The sequence below is a fragment of the Bos grunniens genome, chromosome 16 (genome assembly GCF_055505025.1).
Source record: "Bos grunniens cultivar Pamir isolate PY7600 chromosome 16, Bosgru_T2T1.0, whole genome shotgun sequence".
Lineage (NCBI taxonomy): Eukaryota > Metazoa > Chordata > Mammalia > Artiodactyla > Bovidae > Bos > Bos grunniens.
This window is the reverse complement of record NC_141180.1, coordinates 16,329,743-16,351,316: the sequence shown is the minus strand read 5'-3', so window position 1 is coordinate 16,351,316 and position 21,574 is coordinate 16,329,743. Positions and strand designations below refer to the sequence as shown.

The 21,574-nt window shown below is 39.5% G+C and overlaps 2 protein-coding genes across 3 annotated transcripts in view; one reads left to right on the top strand and one right to left on the bottom strand.

The window, feature by feature from the left end:
• Positions 1-89: 89 nt before the first annotated feature.
• RGL1 (ral guanine nucleotide dissociation stimulator like 1) overlaps positions 90-21,574 on the top strand; it is a 277,622-nt gene continuing 256,137 nt past the window's right edge. Inside the window, exon 1 of one of the 2 annotated variants that reach the window (XM_086343419.1) lies at positions 90-545. The gene's annotated coding sequence lies outside the window, so the exon portion shown is untranslated. The remainder of the gene's footprint in view (positions 546-21,574) is intronic. The other variant, XM_086343423.1, reaches the window with a different exon arrangement.
• On the bottom strand, positions 10,640-19,477 carry APOBEC4 (apolipoprotein B mRNA editing enzyme catalytic polypeptide like 4). Its single transcript, XM_086343428.1, has 2 exons — positions 19,223-19,477; positions 10,640-13,181 (listed from the first exon to the last, which is right to left on the bottom strand). Exon 2 carries the CDS (start codon positions 13,149-13,151, stop codon positions 12,042-12,044), a length of 1,110 nt encoding a protein of 369 aa, XP_086199554.1. The 5' UTR covers positions 13,152-13,181; positions 19,223-19,477; the 3' UTR covers positions 10,640-12,041.

Here is a 21,574-nt window from a genome sequence, read left to right as displayed (position 1 = left end):
AGGGGGCGGGGCAGGAGGGAGGGCCGAAAGCGGAGCCGCCGGCAGAGGTAAGAGGCGATTGGTCCTCCGGGTGCGTCACGTGATCCCTAGGGGGTTTCCATAGAAACGCTTCTCTGCGGTCCAGTCTTGGGAGGGGGGGGGTCTTAGGTTGGCGGCGATGGGCGCTGGGGGCAGGTGGCCTTGGCTTTGCTGCCGCCGCCGCCGTCAACAGCCTGTCATCGGGGTCCCGCTTAAGGTCCGGCTGGCACGGACTTACCCGTGAACTGGGATGGATTGGTTGCCGGACCAAGTCTCCTGCAGTTGGCAGGAGTATGGGGCGGAGTGATGCACGCCCAGTCGCTCAGCCTCGTTCGAATTGTCAGAGACCTCGCTTCGGACAGTGTACTCCCCGTGGCTTCGTTCCCGAGCCGGGAGGCCCCTTTCTCGGGTGTGGAACTACGCTGCGCGGCCAGCTTGAGGTCCCCAAGGACGGAGTCGAAAGGTCACATCTTATGTGTCAGTGCTGTGTAATGGCAAGCGACTGCACCTGCAGAACTCGAACCTAGGTATCATAAATTGGGGAGAAGCGAGAGGTTTGGGTCCGGTGGCAGGACTGGGATGAACCTGTGGAATTTGGGGTAGGGTCAGCCATTGACATCTTAAAATAAGTGGTTATTTGGAGTAAGAATGCTAGAAAAGGGTAGGGGCGAGTTACACTCTGGCTCTGAGGCGAAACAAAATGTGTAAGGATTAGTTGAAACCAGATCTTTAAGATTTATTTTTATGGCTTAAGATTTATATGATCCTCCTAGGCCAGATTTTTATTGTATTTGACACCCCCGTTTCTGCGAGCAAAGCTCTCACTGGGCAGGTAAGACCACTAAAGCACTAAATTTGAGGAAATGGTACTTGGGTGGTGTGTCTAACACTGAAGTACAAATATTTGCATAATAAAATTAATTTGGATATTTATCAGGTTTAGTTTAATTCCACCTCTACCGGAAGGCTGGCTGCTGCCCTGTTAAATACCTCAATCCTTGGTTTCCTGTGCTGTAATTGAAAATAGCACTAGGCTTAGAATCAGAAAACCTTGGCTTGAGTCTTGATTCTTCCTTTCACTCATAACCTATTGATTGAGGCAGGCCACTTAAAATTCTGAATGTCAAGTTCCTCATTGCTAAAGTGGGGCTAATAATGTGTACTTAACAATATTGTTCGGAGGGTTAAACACAAGAAAGTGTTTGAAACTTTAAAATTCTGCATCAATGCAAATTGCATGTTATCTGTACCATTGATTTTGGCACTAGTCTTATGAATTGCTTAATGATATATTGTGTTATATCTTGCCCCTGGAGGAGATAGAAAAATTCCGGAGGGCAGAGACTGTCTTATTTCTTTTCTTTTTTTTTGAATTGAAGTACAGTTGATTTACAGTGTTGTGTTAGTTTCTGGTGTAGCAAAGTGATTCAGTTATACATACATATTGTATCTTCCTTTACATCTGACATAAAACTAAGCATGCAGAAGGTACTCAATATATTCAGATACTCAATTATTCATTTCTGAATGAATAAACGTGAAAGGCAGTACAGTTTGAGGGTCACACAGAATAATGATTTATAAAGAAGAGGAAGAGAGATCTCAAAGTCAAACCTTTGTTGGACATATATACATATGTGTATATATAGCTGTATCTATATCAATTTGTATCTATATAGATATGTATGCAGAGATAGATAGACAGTTAGATGGTAGGTAGATACTTCCAGAATGGAATGCACCCCTTTTTCTTGGGAGGAAGAAGCAACACGGCATTTTCTTTTCCCAGTTAAATTACCCTCAATAAGATTATCATTAAGTGATAGAAGTGACATTTATTTAAATCACCACTCAATTTATGAGCCAATACACTGCTAAAAACTCCTTCAAGGGCTGTCTTAAGACAGCCAAGGAAAATTTTCTACCTGTTGGCAATATTTATTTTAAAAAGTCTTATACCAAAGTATCAGATTATTACTATGGTGAATGGCATTACATAACCTAGAATAAAGATTTTTTAAATGTTTTTTCTGAGTTTCAATCTTTGGTGACTTTAGTAAGAACTGAATAATATACTTGTTTAAATGTTAAGGATGGTTGTACTTTTTGTAAATCACGATTTTCTTTGAAGAGAAAATTGAACATTAGAAGCACATTTGAGAGCAAATGGAAACAAGAATTCAAGAACTAATACATCCCTTCTCTTCCATTTCTATTCTAAAGAAGTAGGGCTTATTTAAGAAATTTCTTTATTCTCTTTTTTTAGAACTGGGAAAGAACACCAGAGTGGAAATCAACTTAAGGGAATAGTGAGGGGAATTTTAAAACTCAAGTTGTTCAAGGGTATAATTGTTTTGAATTTTGCTCTTTGTGTTAAATGTGTTAAATATAATTAATTAGTTCTCAGTCACATAATGCATATTACATTTCAGATATAACCGTGTTAAAAATGTCCTTTTCCAGTGCGTATTTTTTGTCTCACAATGATAAATACCTAGTCTACTGTGGGTGCTCAACAGCTTTCTATCCAGTGAATTAATCTGACAAGTTAATTTTGGAATCATATTTAGAGGTTGAGATTTTTAATTCTCTTCCCACCTTCATTAGCTAATAGTTAACTCTATATAAAGCTTTAGAGAAATTTCTTTGTGTGTATATGAGTGTATGTAAAGAAACCAATCCTTCATAATCTTTTAATTGGAAAATACATTCTTCTATTTTCTTGCAAATCCCAAATTTTTATTGTTGATTGTGGCACTTAATTCATTTTAAGCAATATTATTTTTCCTACTTTAACTTTTCAAGTGAGTGCTTATTCCTGAAATAAAGGATCCATATGGTTGTAAGACATTTTATTTATTGTGCACATAGTCTGGTTTGGTTCAGTGCTAAAGTAATACTGAATCTGAATTTCCCCAAGATTAATGCTGCAATGGTAGTATATACCTCTTTCTGATTTTCTGTGACAAAGGATCTTTTTAGTTAGAAAGGATTTTGATAAAACTATCCAGTAACAGATCTCTCTTTTCAGATATTTTAAACCAAGTACTTTGCCTACTATGTGCTTCTTCCCCCCAGAAATGTCAATATTATTAATTTACAAACTAAAACATTGAATCCTGTACACTATTTTTTTAATTTGAAGTGGAAGGGAATTCAAAGTTAATCAAGTATGTTGAAAGTATTATAAATAGAAACTAAATAATTTTCAGTTCTGGTAATGATAGTTTAATACCACTGTTCTCTAGCAGCGTAATTATTACAATGTAAAAAGATTTTTAGCATGTTATCCTTAGATTATGTTATGTTTTAACACTTGTGCTTAATATATATCCAAATGAGCTTGTTCAGTGTTGAAATACCAACCTTCAAATCTTTAGGTTTTTGTGATTAATTTTAGCTTTACATAACCTTATGATTACACACTGAGGTAGAGTAGATAGGGTGAACTATTTTATGATAGGATTTTTATTCTTCAAAGATTAAAAACATTTTAAAATCTGTACTCTTGTCTCAGGCAAAAAGTTTAGTGCTAAATCAAAGATTAAACCTTGTTTGTTAAACATCCTTGTGAATGGGCCTTTTTCTGTTAACATTTTTTTTTTTTTACCTCTTTATGATAAAATAAAGGAAAGCTATCAGTTTTTTGCCTGGGGAATCTCATGGACAGAGGAGCCTGGCAGGCTATAGTCCATGGAGTTGCAAAGAGTCAAACACAACTGAAGTGACTGAGCATGCACATGGGTTTAAAAATTTACTTATTCTATATTCCTTCCCATTACTGAGGTCTCTTATTAATGCTATTGTTTTAAGTCCACATTTACTGTCACAATATAAATCATAGTATTTGAAGCAATCATAATTTACCTATTTTCCAATATTTATATTACTTTTATTTTTCTTATCTTATTATACTAGCTAGACTCTCAAAATCAGAGTTGAAAAACTGAATAGTAGGCTTCTTTGTTTCTATTTTCAATGGAAATGTCTTTGGCATTTCACCAGTTTTTATTTCCCATTTCTTTATGATTTTTAGGAATCACAGCTGAAATTATCAAATGCTTTTTTGAGGGATCTAATGGTAAAATCTTATAGGTTTTGTTCTTTTAATTTATGAATATGATTAATTGTATTTATATTTTTTTCTGTGTTAAATCATTCCTATTAGGTTGGTGCAAAAGTAATTGCAGTTTTTGCATTGTTGAAATTTGCCATTTGATATTAGAATACATTCTAAATAAATGTGATTATGTTATACATCATTTTAATGTGTGTTTCTCTCTGTGTTTTTTTGCTAATGACTTATTACTTGCTGTTTATTTTATATTTATTTTAGACTATGGAAATGATGTTAGACAAAAAGCAAATTTGAGCCATTTTCTTATTTAAGTTCAAAGTGGGTTGTAAAGCAGCAGAGACAACGTGCAACATCAACAATGCATTTGGCCCATGAACTGCTATGAACCCACAGGGCAGTGGTGGTTCAAGAAGTTTTGCAAAGGAGATGAGAGGCTTGAAGATGAGCATAGTGGCTGGGCATCAGAAGTTGACAGCAACCAACTGAGAGCATATCGAAGCTGATCCTCTTTCTACTACTTGAGAAGTTGCCAAAGAACTGAACCTTGATCATTCTACAGTCATTTGGCATTAGAAGCAAATTGGAAAGGTGAAAAAGCTTGATAGTGGGTGCCTCATGAGCTGACCGAAAGTCAAAAAAATCGTTTCGAAGTGTTGTCTTTTCTTATTCTACGCAACAACAGCAAATCATTTCTTGATCAGACTGTGACAGGCGACAAAAAGTGGATTTTATATGATAATCAGCAATGACTCAGTGGTTGGACTGAGAAGAAGCTCCAAAGCACTTTCCAGAGCCAAACTTGCAGCCAAAAAATGTAATGGTCACTATTTGGTGGTCTGCTGCTGGTCTGATCCACCAAAGCTTTCTGAATCCTGGCAAAACCATTACATTTGAAAAGTATGCTCAGCAAATTGATGAGTTGCACCGAAAACTGCAGTGCCTGCAGCTGGCACTGGTCAACAGAAAGGGCCCAGTTCTCCTCTTTGACAATGCCTGCACACATGTTGCACAACCAGCGCTTCAAAAGTTGGGCTGCGAAGTTTTGCCTCACCCGCCAGTCACCTGACCTCTTGCCAACAGATTACCACTTCTTCAAGCATCTTGACAACTTTGCAGGGAAAGTGCTTCCCCAACCAGCAGGAGGCAGAAAATGCCTTTCAAGAGTTCATCAAATCCTGAAGCACAGATTTTATGCTACGGGAATAAGCAAACTTATTTCTCATTGGCAAAAATATATTGATTGTAATGGTTCCTATTTTGATTAATAAAGATATGTTTGAGCCTAGTTATAATGATTTAAAATCCATGGTCTGAAACTGCCATTAAATTTGCACCAACCTAATATATTTCAAGAATAAACTATTTCATTACTGTTTTAATTACTTTTTAGATTTGATTTGTTTATATATATATTTTTTAACATGATTTAAGAGTCAACCAGTCCATTCTGAAGGAGATCAGCCCTGGGATTTCTTTGGAAGGAATGATGCTAAAGCTGAAACTCCAGTACTTTGGCCACCTCATGTGAAGAGTTGACTCGTTGGAAAAGACTCTGATGCTGGGAGGGATTGGGGGCAGGAGGAGAAAGGGATGACAGAGGATGAGATGGCTGGATGGCATCACTGACTCGATGGACGTGAGTCTGGGTGAACTCCGGGAGTTGGTGATGGACAGGGAGGCCTGGCATGCTGCGATTCATGGGGTCGCAAAGAGTCGGACACGACTGAGCGACTGATCTGATCTGATCTGATGTATAAGATTGGTCCACAGTTTTATTTCTTTGTTTTACCTTTATCCACTTTTGGTATTAGGATTAGTCTAGCTTTGTAAGGTGATTTGAGAAGATTTCACCATTTTTTCTGTGCTCTGGAATACTTTGAATAATAGAAAATTACCATACTGTTTTTTTTTCTTTGAAAGTTGTAGAATGTGCTTGCAAAATTATTTGGGCTTGCTCAGTTTTATGTTCTGTGGTTATTGACTTGTTTGGTTTTTATTTTCTTAGTAAATCATGCATTTCATCTAGATTGGCAATTTATTGGCAAGAAGTTCCACAAAATATTTTCATACAATTATTTTAATGTCTTCCATGACCACAGACATACTGCTTTTCTCATTGCTACTATTTACTATTTAAGCAAAATATTAAAATCAATCAGCATAGTTTTCTTTTCCTCCGAAACCTGATTGTCACAAATTCTAGTAACATATCTTTACTGTGTATAGAAAGTTGCTATCTCACACTTGGAGGGCTGATAAAATTTGAAAGATTCTACAATTTCTATCCCTTTCTACTGTCTATTCTTACTGTGTTAATATTTTATGAACAATAACAATGACTTAATGAGTATTTACTGTGTTTTAGACACCTGGTCAATAAGCTCTTTACTTATATTATTTAATCTAGGGCCAGGAGTTAGTGTTCCCATATTATAGATGAAGAAACTTAAGGCTCAGAGAGGTTTTGTAACTCAGCCAGTTATTTTCAGCTGCTGCTGCTGCTGCTAAGTCGCTTCAGTCGTGTTCGACTCTGTGCGACCCCAAAGACAGCGGCCTACCAGGTTCCTCTGTCTCTGGGATTCTCCAGGCAAGAATACTGGAGTGGGTTGCCATTTCCTTCTCCATATGCTCAGCTAGCAAGTGGAAGATAGATATGGGAATTAGGTATACTTTTAGTAAGTCTTAATTCTCAATTCTACTACTTACCTTTGTGCTAAAAATAAGGATATAGTTAAGTATCAAGAGTCTAAATAAACCCACACAGTAGCTTGAAATTAACTACTACAAATTGTGAGCTTTAAAAAACCTGTTATTATAATGAATTTTTTGAAAGATATTTGATTTTCAGATATTCCTGTGAGCCTTCAATAGCTTATCTCAGTATTTTGAGACTAGGCATAGAGACTATTACCTAATATTTTGTCTGTACAAGTACAAAAGATGATCTTTTTTTTTTTTGTATATGGAGAGATCAGTACATGTCAATTAGTAATTCCACTTAATTTTTTAAAAATTGTGGCAAAATACATATAACATACAATTTATCATCTTAACCATTTTCAAGTATACCGTAAAGTAGTATTAAGTGCATTCCTACTGTTATATAACCATCACTACTATCCATCTCCAGACCTCTTTTTATCTTGCAAAACTGAGACTCTTCTAAACAATATTTCTTCATTCCACCCTTTCTCTAGCCCCTGGCAACCATCCTCTTACTTTTTAAGGTGGTAAATTTGGTGACTCTAGGTATGCCACATAATTGGAATAATGCAGCGTTTTTCTTTTTGTGACTGGCTTATTTCACTTAGCTTGATGTCCTCAAGATTTCTTTATGTTGTAGTATGTATCAGAATAGCCTTCCTTTTTAAGGCTGAATAATATTACATTATATGTATACACCACACTTCATTCATTCATTCATCTGCTGGTGGACACTTGGGTTACTTCCACTTTTTAAAAAATATTTATGTATTTATTTTTGGTTGCACCAGGTCTTCGTTGCTGCGCTCAGGCTTTCTTTCGTTGCAGCAAGCAGGAGCTACCCTTCATCGCGGTGCATGGGCTTCTCGTGGTGGCTTCTCTTGTTGCAGAGCACAGGCTCTAGGCACACAGGCTTCAGTAATTGTGGCATATGGGCTTAGTTGTTCCGAGGCACGTGGAATCTTCCTAGACTGGGGATCCAACCTGTATGCCCTGAATTGACAGGTAGATTCTTATCCACTTTACCACCAGGGAAATCCTACTTCCACCTTTTGACTAATGTGACTAATGGTGCTTTGAATACATGTCATGTATTTTTTTTTGAGACCCATTTTTCAATTCTTTTGGGTTTATACCCAGAACTGAAATCATTAGATCGTATACACGCACACACACACATATGTATATATAAAACCAGTTCTACTTAATTCAAAAGGGTAATAAAGCAATGTTCCACAGCCTCAGGCCTTTAATTTGGTACATTCCTGAGAATCAAGGACATCCAATGTAAGGTAATCTCAGGACTTAACATCTGTTAAGAGGTCCTGGAGAACAAGGAATGAGGGTGAGGAGAATACCAAACTCTGGGGTCTAGAACCTACTGAAGTTCTCCACCTTAGCCCACCCAGCCTACCTAGCTCCCAGAGTCTAGAGGATGCTCATTGGTACACTAATTTGAGCAGGAAAGCCATAGGACCGGTACTAAATAGATACTGATTTTTCCAGCCTTTATGGTGCGTCCACATTGTTTTTATTTTGAGAGGCATTAAAGCATAGTGATTAAGAACATGGGTTCTGGAGCTGGATCTTCTAGGTTTGACTCTCAGCTCAACCTTTACTGTTTCAGCAATTACTTAAGCTTTCCTTGTCTGTAGAATAGGTACTATAATAATAACTACCTCATAGGATTATTGGGAAGATTAAATGAGTTAATAATTTAAGTATTTAGAAAAGTGCCTGACAGATAGCTCTCACCAAATGTTAAGTAGTAATAATATTATTTTTAATTAGTATAGGTTACCACGTGGCTTTCCTTAAAACCTTTGGAAATAAGATAAATAACATTCCATTCTGTAAGTTAAGCTTTTTGGACTGTATGCACTATGAATCAAGAAAAGATATCTAATAGCATTTTAAAGAGGTAATATTGCTCCCAGGCTAGCAGGATTAGATTGTAGCCTGATGAAATATTAACATCTATAGAACATCAATACTAGTTGTGATAAGAATATAGAGGTTTATGTTTTCTCTCATAGCCTTGACCCACCTAAAGTCTATCCATGGGGTAGATGTCCTTGTGCATATCCCATCATTTCATTCCAGGTGGCAGATGTCTGTCCCTGGCAAGCAAAGTCTGACAGCACTAAATATTTGAATCACATTATGAATTCCTCTAATCTACCTTCTGATTATAGTTTGGCTTCTCATGTAGCTTATATACATGGAGAGGCTATATAGGCTGCAAAGCTTGGATAGCTGGTTGCATATCCAGTTGTAAATCTCACTGGAAATCAATTAGCTTTCTGCTTTTATATGTAAATCTTGGAAGTTTTGTTAACCTAGGTTTGCCACTAATTTATAAATCCATTTTCTCTATAGTGACTGAGTACATGGTTGAGCCTGCAATGGTGAGACCCAAGCCCTCAACCATGTTAAATTCACGGAGGAAATGCTCCCCTCCCCTTCCTGTGCCGCCCCCACCCCCTCCAACCTGACTCTCATCAGTTTCTTGGGATCTACTCCCCTGCCTTTTTTAGATCACCACACCACTAGTTCCTTTAATTCATTGACTTGAATTTTCCTTATTGGGATTACCATAGATGGGGTGGCAGTTATAATTCTTTGCTATCACCTTTGCCAGTTTGCTGAGGAAAGGTGGAGCATTCTGATCTACTCTCCACAAATAAGAATCCATTGTGTGGTGAGCAGGAAGACTTGATCATCACACTGTAAAAGCTCACTGCATGGAGCTATTGCTGTGATATGTGCCCTCATAGAACAAAAATAGCTCACGGGGAACTTTAGAGCTAGCTCATGTCTCTTGTTTTACAGATGAGGAAATAGAGACTACTTGCCTAGGGTCTTATGTCTTTGTTGTTGTTGTTGTTCAGTCGCTAAATTGTGTCCAACTGTTTGTGACTCGATGGACTATAGCATGCCAGGCTTCCCTGTCCTTCACTATCTCCCTGAGTTTGCTCAAACTCATGTTCATTGAGTCAGTGATGCCATCCAACCATCTCATCCTTGGCCACCGCCTTCTCCTCTTGCCCTCAATCTTTCCCAGCAACAGGGTCTTTTCCAATGAATTGATTCTTTGCATCAGGTGGCCGAAGTATTAGAGCTTCAGCTTCAGTACCAGTCCTTCCAATGAATATTCGGTGGCTGATTTCCTTTGGAATTGACTGGTTTGATCTCCTTGCTGTCCAAGAGACTCTCCAGAGTCTCCCTTATGCAGTCTTAACAGTTCCTTGTCTAAAGCTTGACTCTTGGCCTGGACTCATGATCTGTCAGTAACATTCTTCTTTCTACCCCCCAGTCTTATCTAACCAGTACAAAAATTTAACTGTCGAGTGCTCCTTTCTTTTCTATGGCAGCATTTCCCCCTTTGTTACATACTGTGATAGCCAGGCTCACATTTGAAATACAAATCCATTATAGATTTCACTCTATGTTTCTAACTGGATCCTTTGTATCCTGACTGATGCTGTAGTCTTCTTGACCACTTTGGAGACAGATTTCATAGTAATTAATTGAATCTATTTTTTTTTTTTGGAGGATCCCATAAGGCAGGAAGATTCAGAGCTGGGTCCCCAGGTCCTTCAGACTTGCTGATGTTATTAGCTGAGTCACCTACCTGATCTATCTTTTTTATAATGATCAGAGCTCTTGAATTTCTCATATGCTGGGGTCTTTTTTATTTAAACTCTACATCCCAGACTGTAGACATATGTAAACTAATAATAAACTTCAACAGTACCTCTTTAAATAATAATTACTGTATACCCAAAATATAATTATATTCTAATAAGTCTATTAAAAATTTCAAGTTAACAGTACAAATTCCTTTTAAAATTTTGTGTTTATTTTAATTGCAATAGAGATTTCTTCTCTAAACATTTTTCTTTTCTTTCTCCCCTTAACTTCTACTTTCCCTTCCTCCTTCTGCATGGGGTATTATGTGCTTTAAGTTTTTTCTTCCAGTGGCAAAACTGTCTTACTAGCTTAGAATTAATTTTTACACATATTAAGAACATACTGAGTAGTAAGTTACAAATGAATGCACATTTTTCTTGTAATGCATTTCTAAGAGGGAAGTGAGGCAGCAAATATAATTAAACATAAACAAAGCACTTTAATGTACATGCTCAGAGGATTAGTCAAGGAGCACTTCTTAGAAGTGTGTTTGGAACAAGATTTTAAGAGAAGGGGTCAGAAAAGGGGAAGTAAAACAAATTATGCTTTGGGAAGCTATATTAGAAAAAGGGAGAATGGATCCTAACAACAAAAAAAAGATATTCATTGCAGTATGGCTAAGCAGTTGCTTGGCTGGAATGGAAAAGGAATGTTGGGGAGTGGTAATTGGTTAAGTTACTGAAGCGGAGATTCACGGACTTCCTCTCCACCTTTTGTCTGAATACTGTGCTAAACACTAAGGGAAAACCAAAGAGGAGAGACAGTGTATGACCTCCAGGAACTGATACTCTTGCTGATGCGACAGGGTGGCAGGAAGGTAGAGGAGGAACCTTGAAAGCCAGTAAGAGTGGCTTGGATTTTATGTGGTGTGTGATGGAAGGCCTTTTGGAGACTCTCATGTATTATCCCACCTTTATCATCTGCTCTGGAAAGAAAGATCAAACTGAGCAGGTGACTGGTTTCAAAAGTCAATTTTGGTAGCTATAGCTAATCAATTAGCAAAAGAACTTTTCTCCCCACAAACTATTTTGAACCGCTTTATATAAAAAAGGAAATGAGCTGCCGAAAATCTTCTGTCCACAGTTAACAATTAATGGAAAATCACTGGTTTGCTTTTGCAAGCAGCACTTAATGTCAGTAACTCAGGCTGTTTTCCAATTTTGCAGTAAATTTTTTATACCAAAACAAATTTAGGAAGCTAAAAGTCCATGGGCTTTTTTAGTGGAAAGATGATGTGGGTAGTGTAGAATAATGACATTTTCTTATCCACATCAGAATATTAGCAAGTTACTAATGGCTCCATTTTGATACTGTCACTTTCAAAGGAAAGGAGAGAGAACAAGTTGTTTATGGAAACATCTTGGATTATTTTAGAAATAATGTAGCCTTGTAATAGTCGAGATAATAAATAATTCATGTTTTGCTTTGAGTGTGTTGGTTTATCGCTGTCTTGAATCAGACCTGAGAGAGAAAGTTTCCAGATTTCTGCTGCCTATCAAAGTCCTCTGGTAGTAGTTTGGTCTCCTGACCAGTTGTCAGAATGCAAATTTTAGTTTTTTGCTTTCTTCTTCTTCTTCTTCTTTTCATCTGCTTCTTTGCTACTTGCAAACTGTCCTGTGATTTCTACTCTCTCCACTGGCATGCCAATGGGAGACTTTCTGAGATCACCGGTTTCCTGGAATGATATTTGAGGCACATTTAAATGCCTTATGATATTCCTGGGCTTATGTGGGCTTGGTCCTACATGGATTGGTGGTAGGTCTCTATAAGGCACCAGCACGAATACGACAGGAACCCTGGGGTCAAGGGTCAGATTGGGTTGCAGCTGTCCGCTTGTCAGTTGAAAAGACTGCCTGGGAAAGACACTGTTTAGGGGGTGGCCCTCCAAAGCTGCCTGAACTTTTATGTCCAGATTCTCTTCTGCCTGGAGAAGAACATCGGTGAAGTACGGTTTCACCCCCGTTATGGCATTGATTTCATGCGCGTTGTGCCTGTCCGCCAGAGCTCTCCCGGTTAAAATGGGCTGGAAAACACTTGCTCCCTGGACACCACTCACAAAGTTGCTGAGGAGAGAATACCATATCCCACCACTTATCGGGCTCAAAGTGACCTGTGGCCATAAACTGGCCAGGCTCCGGAGAGCTTCGCGGTTCCACGGCGAGGCAGGAAATTCAGCCTCTGTGTGATAGAGCTGAGAAAAGTAAACACTAAGAGTGATGTCTGGATACTTTGCCAGGAAGTTATACATTTTGCTGATGCAGCAGTGGTTAGCTTCATTGCACGGGGAGTTGCTGGAGTACAGAATAATATGCCGGATGCAGTCGTTATTGTGTATGGCCGAGTCAAAGTAACCGTTCACCTCAAATAACATTGATTCCGGGTGGGTATCATTCCCAGTGCAGCTGCTAGCATGACCCTTTTGCACCAGGCTTCCAGAAGAAGTTTTTAGCTCATAGAACGTGAGGTGTTTCGTTGGAGGATATGTTGGCCCATAAGGGAATCCAAAAATCTGATAAAATTCTGTGTAGGGAACTCTTGCTTCTTCACCTGTCCGAATATGGTAAGGACAATTAGAGCAATCGAGAGAGAAACTCAGCCAGTAATAAGGTTTTACTATCGTTCCGTGATTGGCCAAGTATTCCTCATATAAGGGCTCCATTGTTAGTTTTATTGTCTTCTAGCTGCAACCCTAAACAAAGAAGAGAAATGACATATAAAACCAGTGCAGGAAAAATGAAACACAGCGCTTTAATTTGCCGAGTCATATTTTTCTTTAGAGGAAGTAGCACAATAATCATGGTAACATCTTTTGACTCTAAAAGATAGTGATTTACTGTATACCCATAGTGAAAGTTCAAGATACTAATCCTGAGAATTAGACAAATGCTGGGGGAGGAGACAGAAGGGAAAGACACAAGAACATCTTTGTCTGTTTGATAGAATCTGAGGCAGAAGAACAAATGGGTTAACAGTGCAAGTTCTAGAAACAGATTGCCTTATTTCAAATCTGGGCTCTGCCGATTACCAGCTTTGTTACTTTTGGCAAGTTACAGAACATCTGGGAGCCACAGCTTCTTTTTTTTTTCTTTTTTTTTGTGAAATGAGGATAAGAATAGAACCTGCCTCGCAAGATTATCTTGTGGATTGAATGATGGAATAAATAAAAAATGCTTTATTATGTGCCTGATACATATTAAGTACTCAGTACATATTAGAGATGGCAAGAGTGAATGTCGACATTTTAGGAATCAGTGAACTAAAATGGACTGGAATGGGTGAATTTAGCTCAGATGATCATTATATCTACTACTAGAAATGGAGTAGCCATCATAGTCAACACAAGAGTCTGAAATGCAGTACTTGGATGCAATCTCAAAATGACAGAATGATTTCTGTTTGTTTCCAAGGCAAACCATTCAATAGCATGGTAATCCAAGTCTATGCCCCTACCAGTAATGCTGAAGAAGCTGAACAGTTCTATGAAGACCTACAACACCTTTTAAAACTAACACCCAAAAAAGATGTCCTTTCCATTATAGGGGACTGGAATGCAAAAGTTAGGAAGTCAAGAAACACCTGAAGTAACAGGCAAATTTGGCCTTGGAGTACAGAATGAAGAAGGGCAAAGGCTCATAGAGTTTTGCCAAGAGAACACACTGGTTATAGCAAACACCCTCTTCCAACAACACAAGAGAAGACTCTACATATGGACTTCACCAGATGGTCAACACCAAAATCAGATTGATTGTATTCTTTGCACCCAAAGTTGGAGAAGCTTTATACAGTCAGAAAATACAATACCAGGAGCTGGCTGTGGCTCAGATCATGACATCCTTATTGCAAAATTCAGACTTAAATTGAAGAAAGTAGGGAAAACCACGACCTTTCAGAAATCCCTTACGATTATACAGTGGAAGTGAGAAATAGATTTAAGGAACTAGATCATATAGAGTGCCTGAGGAACTATGGATAGAGGTTTGTGACATTGTACAGGAGACAGGGATCAAGACCATCCTGAAGAAAAAGAAATGCAAGAAAGCAAAATGGCTGTCTGAGGAGGCCTTACAAATAGCTGTGAAAAGAAGAGAAGCAAAAAGCAAAGGAGAAAAGGAACGATATACCCATCTGAATGCAGAGTTCCAAAGAACAGCAGTGGAAGATAAGACAGCCTTGTCAGCGATCAGTGCAAAGAAATAGAGGAAAACAACAGAATGGGAAAGACTAGAGATCTCTTCAAGAAGATTAGAGCTACCAAGGGAACATTTCATGCAAAGATGGGCTCAATAAAGTACAGAAATGGTATGGACCTAACAGAAGCAGAAGATATTAAGAAGAGGTGGCAAGAATACAAAGAAGAACTGTACAAAAAAATCTTCATGACCAAGATAATCACAAGGGTGTGATCACTCCACACTAGAGCCAGACATCCTGGAATGTGAAGTCAAGTGGGCCTTAGAAAGCATCACTATGAACAAAGCTAGTGGAGGTGATGGAATTCCAGTTGAGCTATTTCAAATCCTGAAAGATGATGCTGTGAAAGTGCTGCACTCAATATGCCAGCAAGTTTGGAAAACTCATCAGTGGCCACAGGACTGGAAAAGGTCAGTTTTCATTTCAGTCCCTAAGAAAGGCAATGCCAAAGAATGTTCAAACTACTGCACAATTGCAGTCATCTCACACGCTAGCAAAGTAATGCTCAAAATTCTCCAAGCAAGGCTTCAACAGTATGTGAACTGTGAACTTCCAGATGTTTAACCTGGTTTTCGAAAAGGCAGAGGAACCAGAGATCAAATTGCCAACATCCACTGGATCATCAAAAAAGCAAGGGAGTTCCAGAAAAACATCTACTTCTGCTTCACTGACGATGCCAAAGTCTTTGACTGTGTGGATCACAATAAACTGTGGAAAATTCTGAAAGAGATGGGAATACCAGACCACCTGACCTGCCTCTTGAGAAATCTGTATGCAGGTCAGGAAGCAACAGTTAGAACTGGACATGGAACAACAGACTGGTTCCAAATTGGGAAAGGAGTATGTCAAGGCTGTATATTGTCACCCCGCTTATTTAACTTACATGCAGAGTACTTCATGAGAAACGCTGGGCTGGAAGAAGCACAAGCTGGAATCAAGATTGCCGGGAGAAATATCAATAACCTCAGATATGCAGATGACACCACCCTTATGGCAGAAAGTGAAGAAGAACTAAAGAGTCTCTTGATGAAAGTGAAAGAGGAGAGTGAAAAAGTTGACTTAAAGCTCAACATTCAGAAAACTAAGATCATGGCATCCAGTCCTATCACTTCATGGGAAATAGATGGGGAAACAGTGGAAACAGTGGCAGACTTTATTTTCTGGGGCTCCAAAATCACTGCAGATGGTGACTGTAGCCATGAAATTAAAAGACGCTTACTCCTTGGAAGTAAAGTTATGACCAACCTAGACAGCATATTAAAAAGCAGAGACATTACTTTGTCAACAAAGGTCCATCTAGTCAAAGCTATGGTTTTTCCAGGAGTCGTGTATGGATGTGAGAGTTGGAAAGCTGAGTGCCGAAGAATTGATGCTTTTTGAACTGTGGTGTTGGAGAAGACTCTTGAGAGTCCCTTGGACTGCAAGGAGATCCAACCAGTCCATCCTAAAGGAGATCAGTCCTGAGTGTTTATATGTTGAAGCTGAAACTCCATTACTTTGGCCACCTGATGCGAAGAGCTGACTCATTGGAAAAGACCCTGATACTGGGAAAGATTGAAGGTGGGAGAAGAAGGGGATGACAGAGGGTGAGATGGTTGGATGGCATCACTGACTCAATGGAATCAGTTTTGGTAAACTCCAGGAGTTGGTGATGGACAGGGAGGCCTTGCGTGCTGCAGTCCATGGGGTCGAGAAGAGTTGGACACGACTGAGCGACTGAACTGAACTGAAGTGACATTTTAGCTCAGTAGTAATAGTATGAATCCCCCAGGTTGTATAGTTGGTTCTGATTTATTAGAGTCCAAAGACACAGCAAGGGTTTTACATTTTGTTCATAATATTGTTCTTCTTTGTTTCTTGCTGACTATGAAAGTATCTAATATACTGTATGGAGGTTTTGAGTGTGCTTGCATGTAAAATCACCTATTTCTTCAAATCATTGGCCATAAGTAGGAGGTGGTTATCCTTTGGCAGGGACTAAGACCTTGGGATCTATTTTATTTAGTGGTAGAGACTTCTTGGAGAAGGAATGCTTGAGTGTTCTATGGGCTGTGGACCCTAATTCATTGACATTTGAGAGTTTTATCTCCAGTAGGTGGGTCTTGTTAGAGCATTTTGGAAACTTTCCTGTTCTAGAGAGCAAATATGATCCTTCAGGATATTGCAAATAAATAATGTCGTGGATGTAAAGCCCTCAAAGTTGAAATTTTAAGTAATGATTTTTCCTTTACAAAAATATTCCTTCAGTATTATTGTTCTCAAGCAGCAACCAAGGGCATTATAACATAGAAACATTTTAAAGTAACTTTATTTTGCAACTATTATGTGTTTGTACAAAAGAAACTCTCCCAGTTTTATTATTAATATGCCCTTTGTCAGTTTAAGAAGTGAACATCAGTATCTCTTTATGGTTATGTTTTGTACCTTTTCATTCCTGGTGAAAACGTAGTACCTTTTTACATGCTTATTGATCTGTAGTATTTATTCTTCTGTGAAAGATGTATGATTCTTTACCACTTTTTGTTTGAGGTTTGTTTGCAGTAACTTATGTATCAAGAGCATTAGCTGTCATATTTTTTGTTAATATTTTACCTGCTTTATAGAGCCTTTTAATTATGCTGATGGTATTTTTAATTGAACCAAATTTTACATTTTATGTGGTCTAATTAATATTATGATTTTTTTTTTTTTACTATTGTATTTAGGAAAGACTTCTGCATCAAAGAGGAGTTTAAGGATTCCCCATAGTTTCTTCTACTATGTATGTTTTTTACATTTACCACTTTGTCCAGGCAGCAAAATAGATAAAGCAGAAAATTTGAAAAGGACAAACTGACCATTGCAACAAAGTTAATTTCTCACTTTTCGAAATTTATCACTTCAAAAGTGTTTATTCCAGCCTCTCCTATAGAAGCAGTCTGATCAACTTCTGTCTTCTCAACCCAGGTCCCCTCAGTCATTGCTGTATTTGAAACGGCCTGATCTCCAGGCCGAAACCTGCAGAGGTCCTTTACTAATCCCTTCCTGGGCAGAAAATACTTTAGGAGCATCCGTCCAGCTGTTGGTGGGATGTGACTTTACTCATGTCACCATTAGCCTAATGGCTGATGTCTCTGCACTGACTCTGGGCACCACATATGCATCAAATTCCAGATTTCTCCTGACCTCTGACACTTGGTCCATAGGATTAGGTGTTTGCCTCAGATGGCTCCTTAGTGCTATATTTTCCTGCTCCAAGGCTTCTTACACCGTGCGAAGGTTTTCCTTGGGATCCTGACTCTTCCCCTGATTAACCCTTGGCAATGGACCGATCACCTAGAACCTGACACCGTCTCCTGCTTGATCCTGAGCATTGTTTTCTCCTTGGGTCTGTGCCTCTCTCAGCCTTACACATGAGACTGGACCTAAGAATATCAAAACTTGCCAAAACCAAGCCCAAAGTCTCACTTTCTTTTGAATATTGTGCGCTGAGTGTGGTCTGCCGTTGGGTGGTACACCCGATATCCAGGTTATAACTCAAATTACAATGTCTACTCACCCACAGAAAATTTACGGATTGATTTGGCTAAAACGTTACGGAAGCAGTACCAAGAGGCCCTTTTCTGCCTTTACTTTTTTGGGGCGGAAGAGGGTATGGAGATCTGCGTATGTAATAATCCCAGAATTACCCTTCTGGTAAGGAGGAATCTTTGGGTTTTCAAGATAAAGGTGGTATGGAAAGTCCTGATTGCTTTTTTAAGCATCCTTCCTTTGCATCCCTCCGCTAGGCTATCTTAGCCACGAATGATGCATCATTACTGTCTTAAAGGGGATCTTGAAGACTAGTGGCTTTTATAGGTAATGATGGGAGTTTGGAGCCTCATTGTTGCTGATGGCTTTCAGGGCCAGCCAACCGTGGCTCCCTATTGGCACGTCTTCACTTTTTCAGAAGATCTTTAATCACCCTTATCTGAAGGGGAAGCAGGAAAGAATTCCCCCCGCTTTGAACTCTTACAGGATTTGTGGTTTATATCAGCCATTTGCTGCTGAGGACAGACTGTCTTGTGTTAACTTTTGGTATCTGGCCTTTCCTTTTCCCCTAACCAGCTTGAGACCTGCCCTGTTCAGCCCCTGGACTACCTCAGGAACCTTGATTGGTTCACAGGCCGAGTTGGCTAAGACTTGTTTCCCCACCATCCTGTGTCCCCATCCCCCAGTTCTCTTCCTTCTGCTTTGTCCGCACTTGAGAAATAAATGCATGCCGCCCTCAGCTGAGCAGATCTCCTGGCGGTAGGAAGTGGAGAGCTGCAGAACCCAGCTCCCGGTCTCCACTCCTTGTGAGTGGCCCCCTGGGCTACGGCTGTGGGAGGATAGCCTTCCTTAGTTTAACACCGATGATCCATACACGAGGACAGTCTGCTTTCCCTTCACTGAGCCAGGATTTAGTGAGTACTGGTAAAGCACAGTTTGCACCGGAGTAGTTGGAAAATGGAGTCTGCCCTTCCCAATCTGTGCGCAATCTGTTAGCAGCTAAAAACAAGTGTTAGCAGTTATAATTACCATCATTTTGTCTCCACGCTCGGATCACATTCCAGGTGTTCTAGGAGTTGGTCCGTTTCCTCTCTTTCCCCCTTCAAGTCTCATGCCCTGTTTCAAGTAGTCGTTTCAGAGGCCAACTGTGTTGTTAAGATTCACCTCCTGTATCGGTTCAGAACTCTTTTTGCAGTTTGCGTCCGTTAGTTCCTTTGAACTTGGCTGTCCTGAGTTAGAAAGACCTTGCCGAGGTGTGGCTGCGTCTAAAAACACTGTTGAATTGGTGCCATGGTAACGTTTGCAAAGTAGCTACTGCTAGGATACGGCTCTGACACTTATTACTTTATTTGCATTTCAAACCACCTGTTCCGAAGATGAAAATATACATGAATGCATATTCCATTCTGGATAAAAGCGTAATATCTTACTGTTTAAGTGAACATGCTGGGTTTTTTTCTCCTTCTGGCTGTGAGCATCAAATTCTGAGCTCAGAGCCTTTGTTCTGATCTAAAATAGGAGCCGGTCTTGGGATGTGGACAACGTCTGTTGGTTTCTTTACCTGTGGTGGTGCCAGAGCCCCTCCTTGGGAGGCTCTGCCTTCTGTGAGAGGGAGGCCCCTGCGAAGGGAGCAGAGACTTGACTTCCCCAAAGGGAGGCGCTTTCTACTAATAGCCCCGCTGCCCCTGGAGCAGGGAGGAGCTCTATACTTCTGTCAAACCTGGGTTACTACGTGCTAGCAGTTTCCCTCCTCTTACACATTCCCTGGGATACTCTTGCTATTGATACGTTTGTGGTCGCCTCCAGTGTTAAGACAAGCTTTGCCCCCTGGATCAGCTGCAAGAGCACCTCGTCCCTCTCCTTGCTTCCCCTCCACCCCCTCCATCTCCACACCGTCTCCTAGGACACTTTATGTGTTGACAGTCATGAGTCACTGTGCTCACTCTCATTATTCTCACAATCCTCTTCCTCAGCCCGCTTGAAGGACTGTGTGGTGATCACTGTTACGTATTTCCATTAGTTGCCACCCAAAGTCCTTCAGCATGTATCAGTTCAGTCGCTCAGTCATGTCCGACTCTTTGCGACCCCATGGACTGCAGCACGCCAGGCTTCCCTGTCTGTCACCAACTCCTGGAGTTTGCTCAAACTCATGTGCATTGAGTCGGTGATGCCATCCAACCATCTCATCCTCAGTTGTTCCCTTCTTCTTCAGCCTTCAGTCTTTCCCAGCATCAGGGTCTTTCCCTGTGAGTCAGTTCTTCATATTAGGTGACCAAAGCATGTATACTATGTTAAAATATATGTATGTATACACTGTGCTAAAAATAACTGTCAGGGATGATGGAAGCACCCAGAAGACTTCCTGCAGCAGCATCACCACCCAGTTTTGTTTTTTATGGTCAAGCTTCCAGTCTCCACAACAGCAACAGTCCTTTCCCTTCTTCTCCTCTTGAGAGCTCCTTCTAGCTTAAATATTTCATGTTGATTTTTGTGCCTTTTATGGGTCTCAAGCGTATTCATTGCCTCCTCAGCTAGCTAATTTTCAGTGAGAGTTTCTTTCGTTGATGCTTGTTCACTCTATTGAATCCCATTCCTTCCACATCATTGGCCACTGGTCTTGCCTTTGTGTCCCTACTTCCTGCCTCTATTTTCACCTCCTAACTCAATGAACTGGTAAATATAAAACCAAAAGTTGATCCTCTAAGTTTACCTTTTATTTGGTCTCAATAAATGATATTCCATTTAAAAATATTACCGTAAAAATGAGCCTCTATCCACTAGTATATTTATCAATTGCATTTTAGGGTAATTTGAGAAATAGGCAATCCCAATTAGGCAGTCAGTTTTTAAGACAGGTCTAGTGAGGTGTAACTGACAAATAAAATTGTGTATATTTAGTATATATAACTTGATCTTTTGATGTTCTTGTACATTGTGAAATAATCATAATAAAGAATATTAACATATCAGTCATCTCACATGTGTAAGCAGTGTTTGTCTTTCTGTATTTGGTTCATTTCTTTTAACATAATGCCCTCCAGATTCATCCATGTTCTGGCAGATGGCAGGGTTTCCTTTTTAAAGGCTGAATAATATTCCATTGCATGTATATACCACATTCTTTAACCATTCATTTGCCGATGGACATTTAGGTTATTTCCATATCATCACTGTTGTGATGATAATTCTGCAATGAATGTAAGGGAGTACAGGTATCGCTTTGAAATCCTGACTCTGATACTTTTGGATGAATATCCAGAGGTGGGATTGCTGGATCATGTGGTAGTTCTATTTTTAATTTTTTGAGGAACCACTGTACTGCCTTCTTATAATGGCTGTATCAGATTGCATTCCCTCCAACAGCAGATGATGTTTCTCTTT